At 35.9% G+C, this 18,511-nt stretch overlaps 1 protein-coding gene across 2 annotated transcripts in view; it reads right to left on the bottom strand.

The window, feature by feature from the left end:
• Window positions 1-18,511, bottom strand: part of LOC126174356 (proteoglycan 4-like) — a 76,499-nt gene that overhangs the window by 21,235 nt on the left and 36,753 nt on the right. The window contains exons 7-8 of one of the 2 annotated variants that reach the window (XM_049921028.1): window positions 17,337-18,191; window positions 14,827-15,016 (exon numbers count right to left, since the gene is read on the bottom strand). In XM_049921028.1, the coding sequence (XP_049776985.1) occupies window positions 14,827-15,016; window positions 17,337-18,191 (1,045 nt within the window). The remainder of the gene's footprint in view (window positions 1-14,826; window positions 15,017-17,336; window positions 18,192-18,511) is intronic. The other variant, XM_049921029.1, reaches the window with a different exon arrangement.

Genomic DNA, 18,511 nt, shown 5'->3' with positions numbered 1-18,511 from the left:
CCATCCACAGACAGACAGTGCACACAACTTTCCTCCCTTATAATAACTAATGTCTCTGGCAACAAGAAGAATATCCAGGCACAAAATAGAAATAAAAGTGATAGCCATATCACAGATGGGTAACTGTTTATCTTAAATGGATCCTGCAGTAGATAGAACATGTTCCAAGGATAAGAAAAAAATGCAGCTTATCCCTGCAACAGATTTAGGAAGTTTAAAGATGTCATCCATTTTGCTTGGGCTATGAGCAGGCCACAGAAACGCGTTGTCAAAGTTATGTGAGCAGGTATTGCTTTGAAGGAAATAAACAATGAATATGAGTGTGTAGGTGTCAGTTCAATATATTACATTCTCCAAGATGTTCTGCAGTCCCACAAAAGTTCTGAGATTTGTAGTACAGCAATTGACTGTACAACTTCAGGACAGACCACTAAAGATATGAAATGTGCCTTTCACATCTGGTCCATTTGATAGACCTTAATTCCACTGAATTTTCATGCCATTGAAAGATTCTTGAGGAAAGTATTCCTTCTCCAATGAAGAGAGGGAAAACACAATGGAGAAGACTCTTCCAAGAAGTGAGTGCACATTCGAAGCATAGGTGCATTACAGCTTACTGAGGGAGATAATGTAACTGAATTACTTCAGTGTGTTAACAGTTATTACAATTAAGGTTCTCAATTGAACAATCAAAATATAACCAGTAATGATATTATGAAAAGGATAGTTACTACTCACCATATAGCGAAGATGCTGAGTCGCAGATAGGCACAACAAAGAGACTGTCAGAAAATGAGCTTTCTGCCAACAAGACCTGCGTTAGAGATAGAAAAAGAAAAAAAACACACACACACACACACACACACACACACACACACACAAAAAAAAAAATAAGCATGTGTGGGGAAATGCAACTCACACACTCATGGCTGCAGTCTCTGGCTGCTGTGGCGTAAAGTTTACTTAGATACTATAAGAATAAATCATCATCATACATTTGATATCCATTATTGGATAAACACCTCTTCTGACTTTCCTACGCATTTCAGCTAAACACATCCGTGTTATTCCTTCATGTTTTCTAATATTGTTTATTGACCTTCCATTAGGTCATTGTCTCCATCATTTCTTATCTATTTGAATTCAGTAAGAAACTACCTTGCTCCATCCACTATCCATCTGCCAGTCTTCATGTCCAGCATACCTGGATTTCCATTTCCATTGCACTCATAGTTATGTATTGCAGTCCTTTCAGTTAACTGTTCCATTTGTTTGCTTCCATTTCTCTCCTACTGACTCCAAGAGAACATAAAGCAAAATGCTTTTGATTGATATCATAAGAGCAAAGTTAATGCTAATTAAAAGTCAGTTTAGCTCCTGGTGAACATTTACTTAGTGCACTCATAAATATAGGTGTTTTCTCATGGAAAAACAATTTATTAAGATAATATTGTAGCTTAAATAAGTAAATTAGTATCTATTGGCTTAATTAAGTAAATTAGTATCTATTGTGACGTGAATATTGAAGGTTTTGCTTTTACTTGTGTAGTTTTCGAGAAAAGATAACTGTTGTAAAGTGCAAGCCTTTGGCGTGGGTTTGTTTTCGTTATTGACCGCAGTAAGTTATGTTATTATTCAATAATTTCTGGGTAGTGTGTGTAGCTTTATTGTGAAGAGTATCATGGGTGTGTAGTTTGCATTCGATTCTTGTTTTCTGTGTTTCTATACTTCCGTACAGTTAATTTTCCATATTGTGCAGTAAAGTCATTAAGTGGTGTTTCTGTTTCCATTAGCGTATTTATACATAATTCAGTGATAGCACCTGATCAAATTTATCATTAGAAAATATTGAGCCTCTTCAGTTTCTTGCTCGTTTCATGATTCCCGCCACTATAACCTACGCCAGCAATTAACTTCACGCTGTTTACATTCGCCTGCTGCTACATTCGCCTGACGTCCATAAGTTCTATGCTCATCTCACCGCAAGTAAGTTACTTTCTGCTAATTATTAATTGGTGTAGAGGAATTGCTTGTAGTGCAATTTGTATTGTTTGTATTTATGTTGTTTGTTTGTAGTGTAATTTGTATTGTTTAATCTGCCGTCATGTGTGACAAATGTGTATGTTGTCATAGATTAGTGAGCACAGGAATGAAATGTCAGGATTGTGGAAGGTGTTTCACTAGGGAGATTGTAGCGGGGAAGCTGTTATAGTGTCAGATGAGGCTCGCCAGTGGAGTTGTAGATTATGTAGCCGTGACAAGAAAATCGTGGAACAGGGGAAAAAATTTGTGCCCTTCAGGCTGAACTAGAAATTACTTTGAATTAGACAGGTTGAAGGGGGAAAGGGACAATGGGAGCTGGGAACAGGTAACTAAGTCGTAGTCAGAAGGAGAAAACCTCAGAAATCACTTTTCAGATTCCAGTGAGCAATCAGTTTGATTTGTTACCTGAAGTAGAAGAGCCTCAATAGCTTTTGAGCAAAGTAGGGTGGAGCAGACTTGTAGTAACAATTGTAATGCTAGGTCGGGAGTAAAGTCAAACAGAAAGAAAAAAAAAAGAGTTCTGCTGTTATGTAGCAGTCACAGGAGAGGTGTAGGCCAGTTGCTACAGGATAGGCTAGGAGTCGAGTACCAGGTCACAAGCATTGTGAAATCTAGTGCTAAGCTTAGCCAGGTTACAGAAAACCTAGGGGCCTTGTGCAAATATTTTGATGGTGAGGACCATGTTCTTATAATAGGAGGAGCAGGAAACAGCCTGGCTAGAAATTTGGACTTAGTATTAGGTGTGACCTGGATGTAATATGTGCACCAACAGCTCACACTCGTGTGGGGTTTGTGGATGTTTTGCAGTGCAATGACCAGCCCTGAGTTAATACAGCTGTCAACTGTGTTAACAGAGAGCTGGGGGGGGGGGGGGGGGGTACTGTTGGCAGAAACTAAATCTCGTATCTGTGCTGTGCCTGTTGATGAAATTGGGAGGTGGGGTTACACTAGTCATGGCCTGCACCTGAATAATAGGAGAGGGAAGGATAGATTAGTTGATCTTCTGGCAGAAAATGTAAGGGGGGCCACATGCACACAAGACAAAATGCCTGTGTTTACTGGAGTCAAAGGGACATATTTTTTAGGTTAGAGTCAGGTTACAGATAGAGAGTATTGAAAGAGATTAATGTCTGTAGCAGTATCCACAGAAATAAAATTTGTGTTTCATCAGAACATTAGAGGACTGAAAAATAAGATGGATGAGCTTCTTGTACGCCTAGAAAATGGGGTAAATTCTGAAGGTATAGATGTTTTGTGTCTCTCTGAACACCATGTAATCTCAGGGATGGAGAAGTTAAATTTAAGGGGGTTACAGATTAGCATTTTATTCATGTACAGTCAACCTGGAAAAAGGAGGAGTTGCTATTTGTATAAAAACTGGACACAAAGTCAAAAATATTGAAACAAATAGCTTTTGTGTGGATCAGATGCTTGAAGCATGTGCTTGTGAGTTGCTACTGCAATATACTTCTACAGTAATTGTAACAATCTACAGATCCCCTCAAGGTAACTTTCAGCTATTCATGAAAAATCCTGAGGCATTATTGAGCTACCTGTCAGACAAAAAGAAGCAGTTAGTGGTTTGTGGTGATTTTAATGTAGATTTCTTAAAGGATACAGATAGGAAAAAAGAGCTAGAATCTTTGTTTGGTTGTTTCAATCTAGTATCTGTTGTAAATTTTCCTACTCGTATGCACCAGGATAGGAGGTCACTTATCGATAACATTTTCATAGACAGCGCTCAGGCAGGAACAATTAATGTGTACCCAGTTATTAATGGGCTATCTGATAGTGATGCACAGTTAATGGAAATAACACATATAGCACCCTACAGGATTCAGACAGGTTCATACAAGGCAGGGAGGCTTATTAATGCGAACAGGATATAGAGCTTTAAGTGTAGTCTAGAAGAGGTAGAATGGGATGAAGTATACACAGAAAATGATGCTGATGCCAAATTCAATTTATTCCACCGTAAATTTGTCTCAGTATTTGAGAGTTGCTTTCCTGAAATGTTATCCAAAAAAGCCATTACAAAGTCAAGTAAGCCATGGATTACTAAGGGAATTAAGATATCGTGTGAGAAGAAGAGGGAAATATATGGACAGGCCAGAATAAGTCAGGATCCGACATTACTTGCTTACTACAAAAGATACTGTAATATTTTAAGGAAAGTCATTAAGAAGTCGAGAAATGTGTTCTGACAGAAATTAATAGTGGGGATAGTAAGATTAAAACTATATGGAACATTGTCAAATGGGAGACGGGGCAGCCTGACAGTGCACAGCCTACCATAGCAATAAAGCTAAATGATGATGTTGTGAGTGATAATTCACAAGTTGCAAGTATTTTTAACAATCACTTTCTGAATGTAGAAGCAAAAATAGGGTTAAAGGGTTCAGTTGAAGAAGCAAAAAGTAGTTAAAAATGTCATTCCCCAGGACTTTAGGCCTTTAGAAATAGCACCAACATCCCCCACTGAAATTAAGGGAATTATAAATATACTGAAAAACAAGAGCTCATGTGTTGTTGATGGAGTTTCTAATAGAATTTTGAAGTGTTGTTCTAATTTAATAAGTGGAGTCCTTAGTGATATATGTAATGCTTCGCTGGCACAGGGATTTTTTCCAGACAGATTGAAATACGCAATTGTCAAACCTCTTCATAAGAAAGAAGACAAGAGTGTCTTAAATAATTATAGACCAATCTCATTGCTGACTTCATTTTCTAAAATTTTCGAAAAAGTTCTGTATTCAAGTGTAGTCTCACATTTAAGTGAAAATAATTTACTCAGTATGTCACAGTTCGGATTCCAGAAGGGTTACTCAACTGAGAATGCTATCTACACATTTACCCATCAAACAGTACAAACCATAAATAACAAATTATCTCCAGTTGGTATTTTTTGTGACCTCTCGAAGGCATTTGACTGTGTGGATCATGTCACATCTTAGAAAAACTCAGCTTTTATTGAATTAAAGGCTATACATACAGCTGGTTTGAATCATACTTAATGAACAGAAAGCAAAGCGTTGTGCTGAGTAGTACAAATAATGTTGGGAGGGTGGAAAATTCTAGTGAATTTGGAGTCATCACAAAGGGAGTCCACAGGGTTCAATTTTAGGTCCTCTGCTGTTCCTCATTCATGTGAACGACCTCCCACTTAATGTTCGGCAAGTGGAACTAGTACTTTTTGCAGATGACACGAGTGTTATACTAAAATCCCATTCCAAAAAAAGCAGCTGAAGATATTGTTAAGGATGTCTTTCAAAGAATTATTAAGTGGTTCTCAGAAAATGGACTCTCCCTTAATTTTGAAAAAACTCACTATATCCAGGTCTGTACACCGAACAGAGTCATACCGACAATTGATGTAGCATATGAACAGGGTAGATTTCTCCAAATTTTTGGGTGTTCACATTGATGACAACTTAAACTGGAAGAAGCATATTACTAAGCTTCTCAAACAACTAATTTCAGCTTCTTTCGCTCTTCGTATAATCACTAGTCTTGGTAATAAACAGATCAGTCTCCTCACGTACTTTGCATATTTCCACTCAATAATGTTTTATGGGATAGTTTTCTGGGATAACTCACCACTTGGATAGAAAGTATTGATTGCACGAAAGAGAGCAGTGAGAATAATTAGTGGTGTTCACCCAAGGATGTCATGTAGGCACCTTTTCAAGGAGTTAGGTATTTTAACAGCACCATCAGAGTACATACATTCACTAATGAAACTCGTTACAAATAATCCATCTCAATTTGCGAAGAACAGTGATGTTCATACGTACAACATGTAAGAACAACGACACTGTACTATTGTACATATAAGTAATTTTTTTTCCTTCTGATTTTTCGATAAACTTGTGTAATTAATGTTCTGATTTCATTTCTTTTTTGTTTCATGCCATTGTGTTAAGAAAACTGTAAACAAGTTTCAATGTGAATATTAATGTTTATGTCAAATGTCAAGCAATATTGTAATAGAATTGAAATGTAACAAATGTTGAAACTGTTGTAAGATGTTTAAAATTATAATTGTGCATCTGGTCCATACGTAGGCAATGTGTTAGGATATGTAGAATGCAAAACCTTGGGTGAATACACTGTCTGTATGGGAGCGGTAAAAGGTGGATGGCAGGCGAGCGTGGGAAAATGCACGCGGGCACTGCACGGCACAAAGGGCTCAGCAGTAGTAGTTGGAGTCTGGCACTGGTTTGAGCAACACCTTCTAGAGCGAGGAGGCTCTCCTGGAAGGCGTAGTTTCACTGAGCCTCGGGTATGCCGTTCCAAATCCCACACAGCATGGCAAAATTCCATAGGCACTAAATGGAAAAGTATTGCGACGCTATGAAGAATTAAAGTGCCGATACATCAAGAGCCATAGCTGTGGTTGTATGTGTGCTCTGTGCCTCGCCATCTCACCGCCCGCCAACCGGCGCATCGATACAAGCAGGTTGAAACTTTTAGTACTGTATTCGTATGGACCATAGAGTGAGCTGTTCAGTAATAACCTAAATTTTACCAGAACTTTCAGTCATTTAATTATCCTCACAACTAACCTAGACCGGGTCCTTTCCAAATGTTGTGCAATCCGAGTGTCTCGAAATGAAAAATTAAATTGTGTGTTAATAATAATTACTTGCAGACCTAGCTATGTTAGAATGGTGTTTAAAGAACTGTTTTGTTAATGAACCAGTAAATGAATAACGAAGGTCTAACGAAGTTGAAAGATAATTTTAATATTGATATAGTAATGAAGTTTAATTATTTCGAGACAGATATAAAGGTATTTAAATGAGCAATAAATAAGATGAAAAGAGTAGTAACTTATATACTGGAAATCTTGAACACATAATAATTTCAGTAATAAATTTTTTTAATATAGTGATCATAACAGTTTCAGGGTCCCCCACCCTTTTTTTTTATTCATTTTAATTCTGAAGTGTTCTAAATTGGTTTGACCAGCAAAAGTTAAAGTCAATATATAAGTCAAAATTTATCAGTGTTTTATCTTTATCAAAATTGACATTTTGTGTGTGTCACGAAAGTGCTATTGCTAGGGTAACCTATGCCCGATTTTAATCAGAGACAGATCAAGAGGGAACCATAGATGGTTCTAAAATGCTTGAACATTAGCAGATATTGACGAATATTAGTATCAGATTTATTTTGATGATAATGACCCATTGAGTATCAAAACTTAATAGACAGTATGAAGTTTTGTAGTATACATTATAGTGTAGTGTTATGTATTCATGGTTTTTCCATATCACTACAGAACGTGAAACTATCAGTTCAATAGATTTTCTGGTTCTAAAATTCTACTATATTATGCAGTGTTACTACTTGTTGTTTTGCATGAATATTGACCAGCAAAAGTTAAAGTCAATATATAAGTCAAAATTTATCAGTGTTTTATCTTTATCAAAATTGACATTTTGTGTGTGTCACGAAAGTGCTATTGCTAGGGTAACCTATGCCCGATTTTAATCAGAGACAGATCAAGAGGGAACCATAGATGGTTCTAAAATGCTTGAACATTAGCAGATATTGATGAATATTAGTATCAGATTTATTTTGATGATAATGACCCATTGAGCATCAAAACTTAATAGACAGTATGAAGTTTTGTAGTATACATTATAGTGTAGTGTTATGTATTCATGGTTTTTCCATATCAGTACAGAATGTGAAACTATCAGTTCAATAGATTTTCTGGTTCTAAAATTCTACTATATTATGCAGTGTTACTACTTGTTGTTTTGCATGAATATCTACCAACTTGTACAGGGAAGAAACTCAGTTAATGCCTAATTAGGCTGGCGACCGTATTATTATTAAATTGGTAGCATCTTCGGTGCTGCTTTTGGTCCATCCTGCATTTCGGACTTGCGTGATGGATCATTGTTATTACAGAGTGTGTGTAAGTCTGATTTGCCACTATTCAGGTACACGCGGTCGATATCTGTAAGAAAATCCTCTCTCATAAGGTGAATTCCACTCACTTACTATAGAACAGGCTTTAATGAGTATTGTGTGCCCCACGCGCACGTTACAAACACTAGAGGGAAAAATAACCTTTCCTATCCATTACTGAAGCTGTCACTTGCTCAAAAAGGAGTACATTATTCAGCAGCTAAAATCTTTGATCATTTGCCCAACAACATAAAGTGTCTGGCAGGTAGCAGATCAAGTTTTAAATCTAGCTTAAAATAATTTCTTTTGGACAACTACTCCTACTCTATGGACGAGTTTCTGTTTCAGAACTGTACCTCTAACTGTAGTTGCATGTGTAGAACTAAAAATTTGAGTAATATTAATATTAGCACTATTCATGTGTGTGCATGTTAATCTGACTTGTTCTACATCATATTGATAAAACAATCTGGAAAATGATCTACAGAAAATGACATAACTAAAACTAAACTAAACTTACTATCAATTCATTCCTTGGTCCATTACATGTCCCTGAATGTTTCAGTCCATACTGGATTTTACAAAATGATATCGGAGTGAGAGAATATGCTTTACAGAGTAAGCGAAGTGGAATAAAAGAGACACCAAGTGAGGCTAAAAAGGATCAGCTAAGACAACAAACGCAGAAATAGATTTACCCTCCACAGTGACTCTGGTTGAAACAAAAAAATTATAAATTTATTGATTTATCATCTTCCTCAGTTCTATCACAGTTTCAATGTATTGTAAGAAGAGGCCCATTAGTGTGAGATGTCTTGAAGTTCACACTATTCATTATCGATATCATTAGAATAACTGCTGTTGCCACAAGGAATTGGCTAGATGGGTGAATGAATGAATGCACTGCATGTAGGATGGGTGGCAAACATGTTTGCTTTTCAAAACAGTTTTCCTCCTTTCTAACATACTACACACCAGATGGAGGGAGATAAAGATAAACAAATTAGAACTTTCGATGAAGGACAAGAAAGATTATGTAGGAGTAAAATTTTTTATGCCAAATAATTCGAGAAAGAAGCAATCAATGGACAATACCTCTTTGTTATTTTACCTGTTTTCTCTCTTCAAATTTATGACTGCCTTAATCTTGATTTCTATATTACTATTCTCTCTCATCAAGTCTCAAACCACAAACGCATTTCATTATAAGAGACAGATCAAGAGGGAACCATAGATGGTTCTAAAATGCTTGAGCATTAGCAGATATTGACGAATATTAGTATCAGATTTATTTTGATGATAATGACCCATTGAGTATCAAAACTTTCAGAAACTATTTTATTTCCTGAAGAAATATTCGAAAATGATTGAGCGTGTGTGCATGCATGCACATGAGCACACACGAGCACGCGCACACTTCACTCTCTCAGCTGAATACATGGCATTTTCTGGATGTGTATTAATTCCAGTCTCCTAATAGTCCATCTCCTCCTTCCCTCTCACTATCCATCTCCTCCTGTTCCCTTTATGTCAATTTCCTCCTCCTCCCTTCTTCTCCATGTTATAATCTGCACCCCAATACAAGGTTGTTGATTTACACCCCATAGTAGTTCTTTTCAGATGGTGACTAATTTGTGTACCCAGTTTGGTTGAAATTGATCCAGGTATTTAGGAGGACCTCCTTACCTGTGGTTTTCCCCATGTACACACAGATCACATATATTCGGTTTATTTGTATACATACTTCATCTGTATCTCCAGCAAATTTCCCCTTGCTGTTCTGTTCACACACAGCTTGATGTTTATGAGGTCACATCTCCTGAAAGGGGTGTCCTACAATGGCATATTTTTGCAAATACATTCAGTGGTATATGTGAATACTGTGTACAAAATTTGTCACAAATAGAGTTAGTAGTAAAGCAGTAATAAATTAAAGGGTCATGCCTGATCTGGCAGTTTTACTGCATGAGCAGTATAAATGTAGCAAGCGAAAAACTTTTTGGGAGGGGGGTGTCAGTGAGAAAAAGTCTTGTAAATGTTTGCAATTATGCGTAAATTTACTTGCAAGTCACTAAGTGCTCTCATTCTCAAATACTGGATGAAGAAAGTCTAGCTACGCATGTGTTATGAGCTAGACTTCTTTGTCATGTCCACCCGTTTTGAGAGGTAGGTGGTTCTTACCCCCACAGTGGTTTAGGAATAGATGCGGAACATACACGTACTTTTTATGTATATGAAAAGCAATTTACCTTAGTTTACTCATGTTTACCCATATTTACAGAAAACTGCAGTTACAATCTTCTTATCTCACCGTCATTTACACAGTTTCTATATCATGTATTGGTCAGGACACTGCAACTTGTGTATGCTGTTCAGTCTGTAAACTACAACAATGATCCAAATAAGTTAAAAGATTCTGCTGACAATACACTTGCCCAAGCATCATATTGGTTAAGGTCAAATGGGTTTGTCCTGAATAAGAACACCACAAAAAATGGTATTTAGTCTAAAGGACAAAAGTCCTTTTAATGATCCCTTTTTATATAAAGTTCTTGGGGGTATACCTAGATGGCAAATTGTTCTGGGATCAACACATAAAATACATTAGTGTTAAATTATCCAGAGTTATTTACTTATTAAGATGTCTTATGAAATGTGTACCAGAACCTTATGTTAAAACATGTTATTTTGCACTGTTTCAAGTACCATGTTACATGGACTTATTCTCTGGGAAAACTCAAGCCACATTCAAAACATATTACATCTGCAGAATAAATCAATCTAAGTTATCACAAGTTCTCAGCATAAATCACATTGTAAGCCTTTGTTCCCTGAATGTAAAATAATGACTGTTATAAATCTGGATATATACCAAGCGTTAACCCATAAAACAAAAGAAAAAAAATACATGAAATAAAACATAGAAACAATATTCATGGGTACAACACAAGAAATAATAGTTCCATACATATGTCATACCACAGATTATCAAAGTCAATCAATAGCAATGAGCTAGTGGGCCATAAACTATTTAATAAGCTTCCGCAGAGGGTACAAGTGTGAATTTAGGAAAACATTAAATAAATGGCTTGTTGCCAATGCCTTCTACGAATTGAAGGAATTTTTTGACTGCAACATGGAACTGTAAGCTAACAACTGACATGGCCAAACAGTTCTATTTGCTAATGTAATGATTATGTTACACATATAAAAAAAATTGTCTATTGCTGTAAAGGCCTAATGACAATAATATTATCTTGTCTTATCTTGTAATCATGTTGTGAAATATCATTTCAACCTGAGACAGTACATCCACAGTCGCTTTACAGCAAGAAGGATTGTCGGCATGAGAAGTTGCCCACTGAAATGGCATGCACCCCAGCGAGTTCATTAGAACATTCAACTGCTATCGTGACCCACAAAATTTTGAAGATCTACTTTGCAGGGGGTTGCCTGCAGTTAGTGACACCAGTTACAACCACTACCTACAATTTATTGCTTATAGGTATCTTGAGGAAGACAGGAAAAAATAAACAAATAAATAAAATAAACTATTTGGGTATTGGTGTAACCCACTGGGATGACTTTGACGACTCAACATGTACTTAACCATTTCAACAAAATGAATTTGGGTACAAATCCCAACAGCACTTCAGCATGCAGAAAAGATGGGCATGAAAACATGTGGAATAGAAACTGTGTTAGTGATGTCATGTTCTCATCGTTGTTGGATTCAGGAATTGTCCAACTTCTGTTTGTCATATAAAGAGTTTAGGACAGCCAGGCACCAATGTATGCCACAGGTATGCTTTTCCATGGGTTTGACAGGGACATGGCTCAATCATGTTTTGGGGCTGGTATCATGTATGAGAGTCATACAGCTCTCATTAAATCAAGGGTAAGTGAAGTATTGGGACAATCTTGCAATCTATTTTCCAGCCCTACACTTCAATGGTGAGTGTCCCTTTCAAGATGGTAATGAATGAGCATGGTGCACTCGTCTCTCATATGCATTCCTCCAAGAGGCAGGAATCAACTGAATGTAATGGTTTGCAGTATCTGTTGACATGAACCCAACTGAGCATATTTCTGGATGGTTGAGACACTCAGTCCCTTGTCATAAATACCCTCCTAGCACACAGGATGACCTCCGGAGGCTGGAAGAGGCTTAAGCAGCAATGACTTCACCAATTTGTGAAAAATGTATGGAGGAGGATCTAAGCATTTTGCAGTGCACAGGTTGAAGTAAACAATTTAATTTTCCCAAAAGTAGATTTTTATTTTGAAGATTTGTACTTTGAAATGACTGTTTTATTTCACTTACAGTTTTGGTTTTATTTTACTGTAATGTACTTTTTCTTTTAGTTTCACAAGTCTTATTCTTTGATTTCTCACAACCCCTGAATCTAACCAAGACCACACACACATTGATAGATTTGCTGGGGAACCAAATAATCATCATCATCATCATCATCATCATCATCATCATCATCATCATCATCATCATCATATTTATTTATCAGATTATTTTATAGTTTACATTTTGAAAATTTTCCCACCTCATTATGTAAACTATATCAGTCAAAACAAGTTCTTTAATTGTTTTATAACAGTATACATATTTATTTGCATATGTCTGAGTATTTGATGTGTATTGCTTATCGATAATCTTTCATAAACTTGTAAAATTAATGAAAAGACCAGCTGTATAACAACTTGCTTGTTCCATATTTTTATAAAGAGTGCCATGCCTCTATTTTCACAACGATGTATGTTACTAAATGCTGTTAAAATATCCTGCTATTTCTGGAATGATGATTTTATTTTAATACCAATTTTCAGTGTTAGACACATAACACTATGCATTTTGTTAAAGCATTATCAGTTGTGATATTAAAGCTTCAGCAATACACCTCAATTTTCTGAAAATAATTTATTATGGCAATATTAATTTCAAATAAAAAAATAATAATGTTATTGTGCGAAATACATTATGTTCTAACAGCCATACAAACTACACTTTAAAAGTACAGTTCAAAAAAACAAAAAAAACAACATGCAAGTTCTTGGTAAATTTTTATTAAAATAACAAAGCAATTCTTACAGAAAATTGCTCCAAATTTTACATTTTTAGAGAATGTTACAACACACACATCTGACTGCAGAAGAAAGAAGAAAGTTTCACACGAGGCAGTCAAAACACAATGGCAGTATTGCATAAAATATGAAAAACTTTAATTTTTTATCATCTTCCTTGTAACAGTATTTATGAAATACAAATACTACTTCTATTTTCACACAGAAGTATTTAAGAACACTGCCATATATTGCTTATCAGACAAAAGCATAAATAAAAAGTATCACAAACTGAGTTATAATGTAACAAGTCAGGTCTTAGATTGACCTGGATGTGGTAAAGACAGAAGAAAGGAAGGTAAAAGATAACAGATCTTTCAGTTAATATCATTCATTCATAGTAACAAAAGCTGTAAGTTGCTGCACCTAGATGAACTGCTTACCTATCTGTCTTAATTCAAACTGAAATCATTGCAGCACTACTGATCACACAACAAAATTTGAGTTTGCAGCAATTCATTACACACTGCTTTTGTTTTAAACAACTGGAAAGCAGAAATCAAACTAAAATTTTCATTTGTGCTGTGATGGTAACTACGATTTTGCCTTTGGAAAAACAGCTGAATTACCGGTGCATACAACAGCCTTTTTTTTCCTTTTCTTTTTGTCCAAAAAATATATTGATAGCCACTGTAATATAACTTTCTCAATATTAAAAGAAAGTTCCAGCACAGTACTCAGAGCATTGTATTTGAAGAAATGCTATGTAAGATTGAAGTCTCTATCAAAATGCTCACAAATTAACTTGTCTTAAAGCTGTTGTTCAACAAATGACAGCAGATTGATACTGTTAAGCCATTTCAGGTGGCAATGCTTTATACAGAATACTCATCCTCCAGCGATGCATTTTTCTACGATGAATGTTGCTACCATGTTTCTTTGAGTACTTTTCAAAATAAATCTAGCTTCCATATGATTCTGAAATACAAATTTGGAACATATACAAATTCTCAGAGAAATACAGTAGTGGACAATGGAGCTGAAAGAACTAAATTTCTCAATTTAGGTCTTTTTCTAGGTATTGAGTGTTGTCTACATTGAGAAGCTGCCCAGATAGAAGTCTGCTGCCCTGTAGTTCAAAGATCACTTCCTGGATCCTGCAACATGCCTTCACGCATCCATTCACAAACATACAAAATTAAATTTAAATATTACATAGCCTTCTTGATAGAGTTCTTGCAGAACTATTCAGTGCATAGAAAATGAGTATAAAGAGTTAATTCTCTCAAAATAAAGCATAAATATATTAGAAAAGAGACAGCACTTTCAAGAGAATACAGAACAATAGTAATTAGCTGTCAGTCTTTAGTATTTCACAAAATTCAACTGCAGAACATTAGGCTTTTAGTCTTCATTCTATAGTCTGAACCTCAACCACATCTATCAACTGTCTTAACAGAAATTGAACTGGGAAGAATATAAAACAAATGAATTTTTGATATGACCAAAGACACACCAGAAAGAATTATACAAATATAATGCATCATTGCTGTATCAAAATATAGCATGTCTGTAGTATACAAACACTATTTTTTCTATTATGACATTCTTTAAGTATCGATAAACAGAAACTACAAAAAGCATTCTTGGGATTATGTTAATTTTCTACACTTCTTGTGAGGTTTAGACTATTCAGTTTTGCATCCTTTGCATGTTAAAAGTGTATACATGCACAACACACACAGAAAACTTATTACTGCTGTGTGGTGGAAGTCAACTCCTGACCTTTACTTTCAGGCTTTGTAGCCAATGTTTCACTTATCCTCTGCCATATATTGTCAAAGGCATCAGCGCCCATGTAATCAAATCTGCCTTCTTCCCATGCCTGCCGGCGCACATGTTCATCATATGCGATTTGAGCTGCTGTTCGAGGTGCTCCCAGTGTCAGCTGTGCAAATGCTCCAGCAAGGCCAGCCTGTGATAAGTTAAACACAAAGTAAAAATTTTACTACTGTACATTAAATACTTTAAAAAATGAACAAAAGAGTCCAAAGACTAGGATTAATTTCATTTTAATTATATTCTTATATTTAATGGTTAATCCATGGAGAGAGAAGTAAGTTATCACTGAATGTACACCAAGTTATGATTAGAGAGACAGTAAATGAAGTGAAAAATGACCCCCTACGTAACAAAATCAAAATTTTCTTTTCTGCTTGCTCATCATATAAAATGTTTGGTCAATAATTGACATCTCAGTCACAAATCAGTTACAACTTGTCAATTATTACAACACACCAAGCAATGTGTCTAGGTACATGCTTAAATGTTCTTTCAGATTATCTAAGAATTGTGATCCAACTTGGGTGCAGTTTTTCCATTCACCAGTATTATTAATGGCCAACATCACACATTATTAAGGGTTTTGACCATTTGTATTCACAATAAAATATACTCTGTTAGCCTCCAAATTCACATTGTAATACAGTCCTGACAATAGAATGAATTTATTTATAATAGGTATTGAACAAAATAAAACTACAGATGAAAATTTATTTAATCAGCAGTGTAAGGAACCAAAAAACAAGTAATCAGAATTTGTGTGAAAAATCTGATAAAAGGGCTGTATAGAAAATGTATACAATATGACAAATAACAATGTAATGTGTAAATTGTGATACTGCTCTCACAACTATTAATAATTTACTTTTGCAATTTTTTATTATTAATTGTTGCAGAAAAGGTCAACAATGCTGGAAGAATATTTAGTACTTGTTGCCACCAACTGAACCTTGATTACCATCTAGCAAACACAGAGGCTGCTCATATTTGGCACTGATATCAAAATGTGATTTAAGCAGTTACTTGTTTCATGAACTATTTACATGTATGAAATTCACTGTCTGATTCAACTCCCATTCAAGTAACACAGCATACGATACACAATCTCAGGTAACTTCTATCATACTGGAACACATAACAGCTATAATTCCTAAGTGATAAGTTTGGAAGCAAATTAATTCATTAGCCATCAACTTCCATTGGAACTTCTTTTGGTAGGAGGAGGACTGGCAGTCTTTATTAAAATACAATGTTTCCAAGAGCCTCCAGACAATATCACTACATATGCTCTAAACACACATTAGGCTATGCACCGTGGGTCATTGAGGAAGGCTTTACAGATGTGGATGATGATGATGATGATGATGATGATGATGATGATGATGATATTGGTTTTAGGACTTTCAACAGCATGATTATCAGCATATTTTATGAACATTAATGTATGCAGTTTCTGAAATGAGCAAAGAAATCTGTCAATACAAAAATAAATTTACTGTGATGTACTATGAAAATACATTAGCAGCATTTTTGAAAATGTGTGACAATGTTGGTGTGAAATGATGTAACATAACACCAATCTGCAGACTCCATCACTGCCAACACTGATTGACCAAATTTGATTGAGTAGTAAAGGCTCCCAGATAAAACATCCACATAAAACCATTAGGCAGGCAATGACATGGTCACTCAGCAATGCACAAACCTATGGGCATGATCACTGAGTTACTTAGGAGGAAATACTGTGTGATGAAATTATGATTAGCTGGATAGACTATTTTTTCCCCAGATACACATGACTGGCTGATCACCAACATAATAGATGGCCAGCCACTCAATTTTTAAATATTCTCCTTAATAGCTTAGGGAGCATTCCTGACTAGGATGAACTTGACTGACAGTTAGGTAAAATGTAAACATACTAAGAAAGTGTAGCAATACTACAGCATGCTTCAGTAAGAATGGAAACACCACATTTAACATATTAGCACTTGACAGATAGCCTTCCTCTGTGTTTAAATACAGACATAAACTGAGAGAGATAGCCTGTGTGCTCTTATTGAATGGTTTGCATCTTTGGAATGAATAACGATGGGTGTCTGAACACTTTTGGGAAACTGTACATGTAAGTTCCAAATTATTTCTCCATTAACAGTGAAACTATCTTCCTTAGCTCTACAACAGAAATTTTTCAGGGTCAGAAAGCTCATGAATCCATTAACATTTTGAAAATATTGTCATCTTACTTCCAGAGATTATTGTGATAAGTTGGACAATTTTGCTCCTCCCATTATGTCACCTCACTCCGGCTTGAGACAGTTGGAATCTAGAACTGCCTAAGGCATACCTTTTAATAATAATGGAGCTAAGAATGAAAAAATAATCAGTTATTTGCTTGGATGGATTTGTAAAGCCACAAAAACTGAAATAATTGAAAATGCATGCTTACTTACTTCTGTTATTTGCTGTACTCTGTCTGCTGCAGGTCCAGTATTGATATAGTCACATTCACTCTCTATACTACTGTCCACATTATGATCACTGTGGACCTCATTTACCTGGCCAGTGTTAAGAGGATTAGGGAAGTTTAAGGCTTGTGTAGTATTAGGAAAATGGGACACTTGCTTGCTGTCTTTGTTCTCTATGACCGGTACACTTAATTCACTGTTCTGATTCTCGTCCAAATGCTTGTCTTCAGAAGTGCTTTCAGTCCGTGAGACATCTTCAGAACCAGTTCCAGACTGGTGAAAACAGTTATGCCGAACTTCGTCCTCAATAATACAATCTACTACCACAGGTAATAATGTTGACCTATCTTCAGAAGATTCTAAATTCTGCTGCCAATAAATGTTGTCATCGTGCAATGCTTTATTGATGGCATCAGTAATTTTAACTTCAGAATCTTTATCACAGTCTAAATGGACTGAACTACTAGCTGTAATTTCACTTTCTGGGGAAGAATCACCTTCCTCAGTTTCATATACTATGCTAATGGTTTTATCTTCCACAACTGAAGGTGCAAAAGCAGGCAATGATTTTATACAATTGTTATTATAGTGTTCCTGACTTTCCACATGTTTTGCATCACTGGAGTGTTCTGGATGACATGTTTCATTGTGCTCTTCCCATGGATCAGTGAAATAGCTACTCACATCGGGGCTACTGTACACAGTTTCAGCAAGATTAGAGTTCTGTTTATTAGAGAAATTGGATGCAAAGTTTGTATCAGCTGTTACACGTGCAGGATGTACATCAGTACGTGCAGTAGAATGTGCAGTAAGCGGTGCCACATAAGAACTTCGATGTTTCTATCAGAGCAAATCATGCAAAACAAAGAAGAAATTAAAAAAGTTAGTCAAAATCAATGCTATAATAACTGGATGAGTAAGAAAGCAATAAAATGAAGTACTACACAGGAAACCATCACCATTCTGTTAGAATTTTAGTGAACTTTTAACAACAAAGTAAGATTCAAAATGGCTCTGAGCACTATGGGACTTAACTGCTGTGGTCCTCAGTCCCCTAGAACTAAGAACTACTTAAACCTAAAGACATCACACACATCCATGCCCGAGGCAGGATTCGAACCTGCGACCGTAGCGGTCGCAGGGTTCCAAGACTGTAGCGC

This window comes from Schistocerca cancellata, chromosome 1 (assembly GCF_023864275.1).
Source record: "Schistocerca cancellata isolate TAMUIC-IGC-003103 chromosome 1, iqSchCanc2.1, whole genome shotgun sequence".
NCBI lineage: Eukaryota > Metazoa > Arthropoda > Insecta > Orthoptera > Acrididae > Schistocerca > Schistocerca cancellata.
The sequence above is the reverse complement of the archived record's forward strand: the minus strand, read 5'-3'. Positions and strand labels throughout refer to the sequence as shown.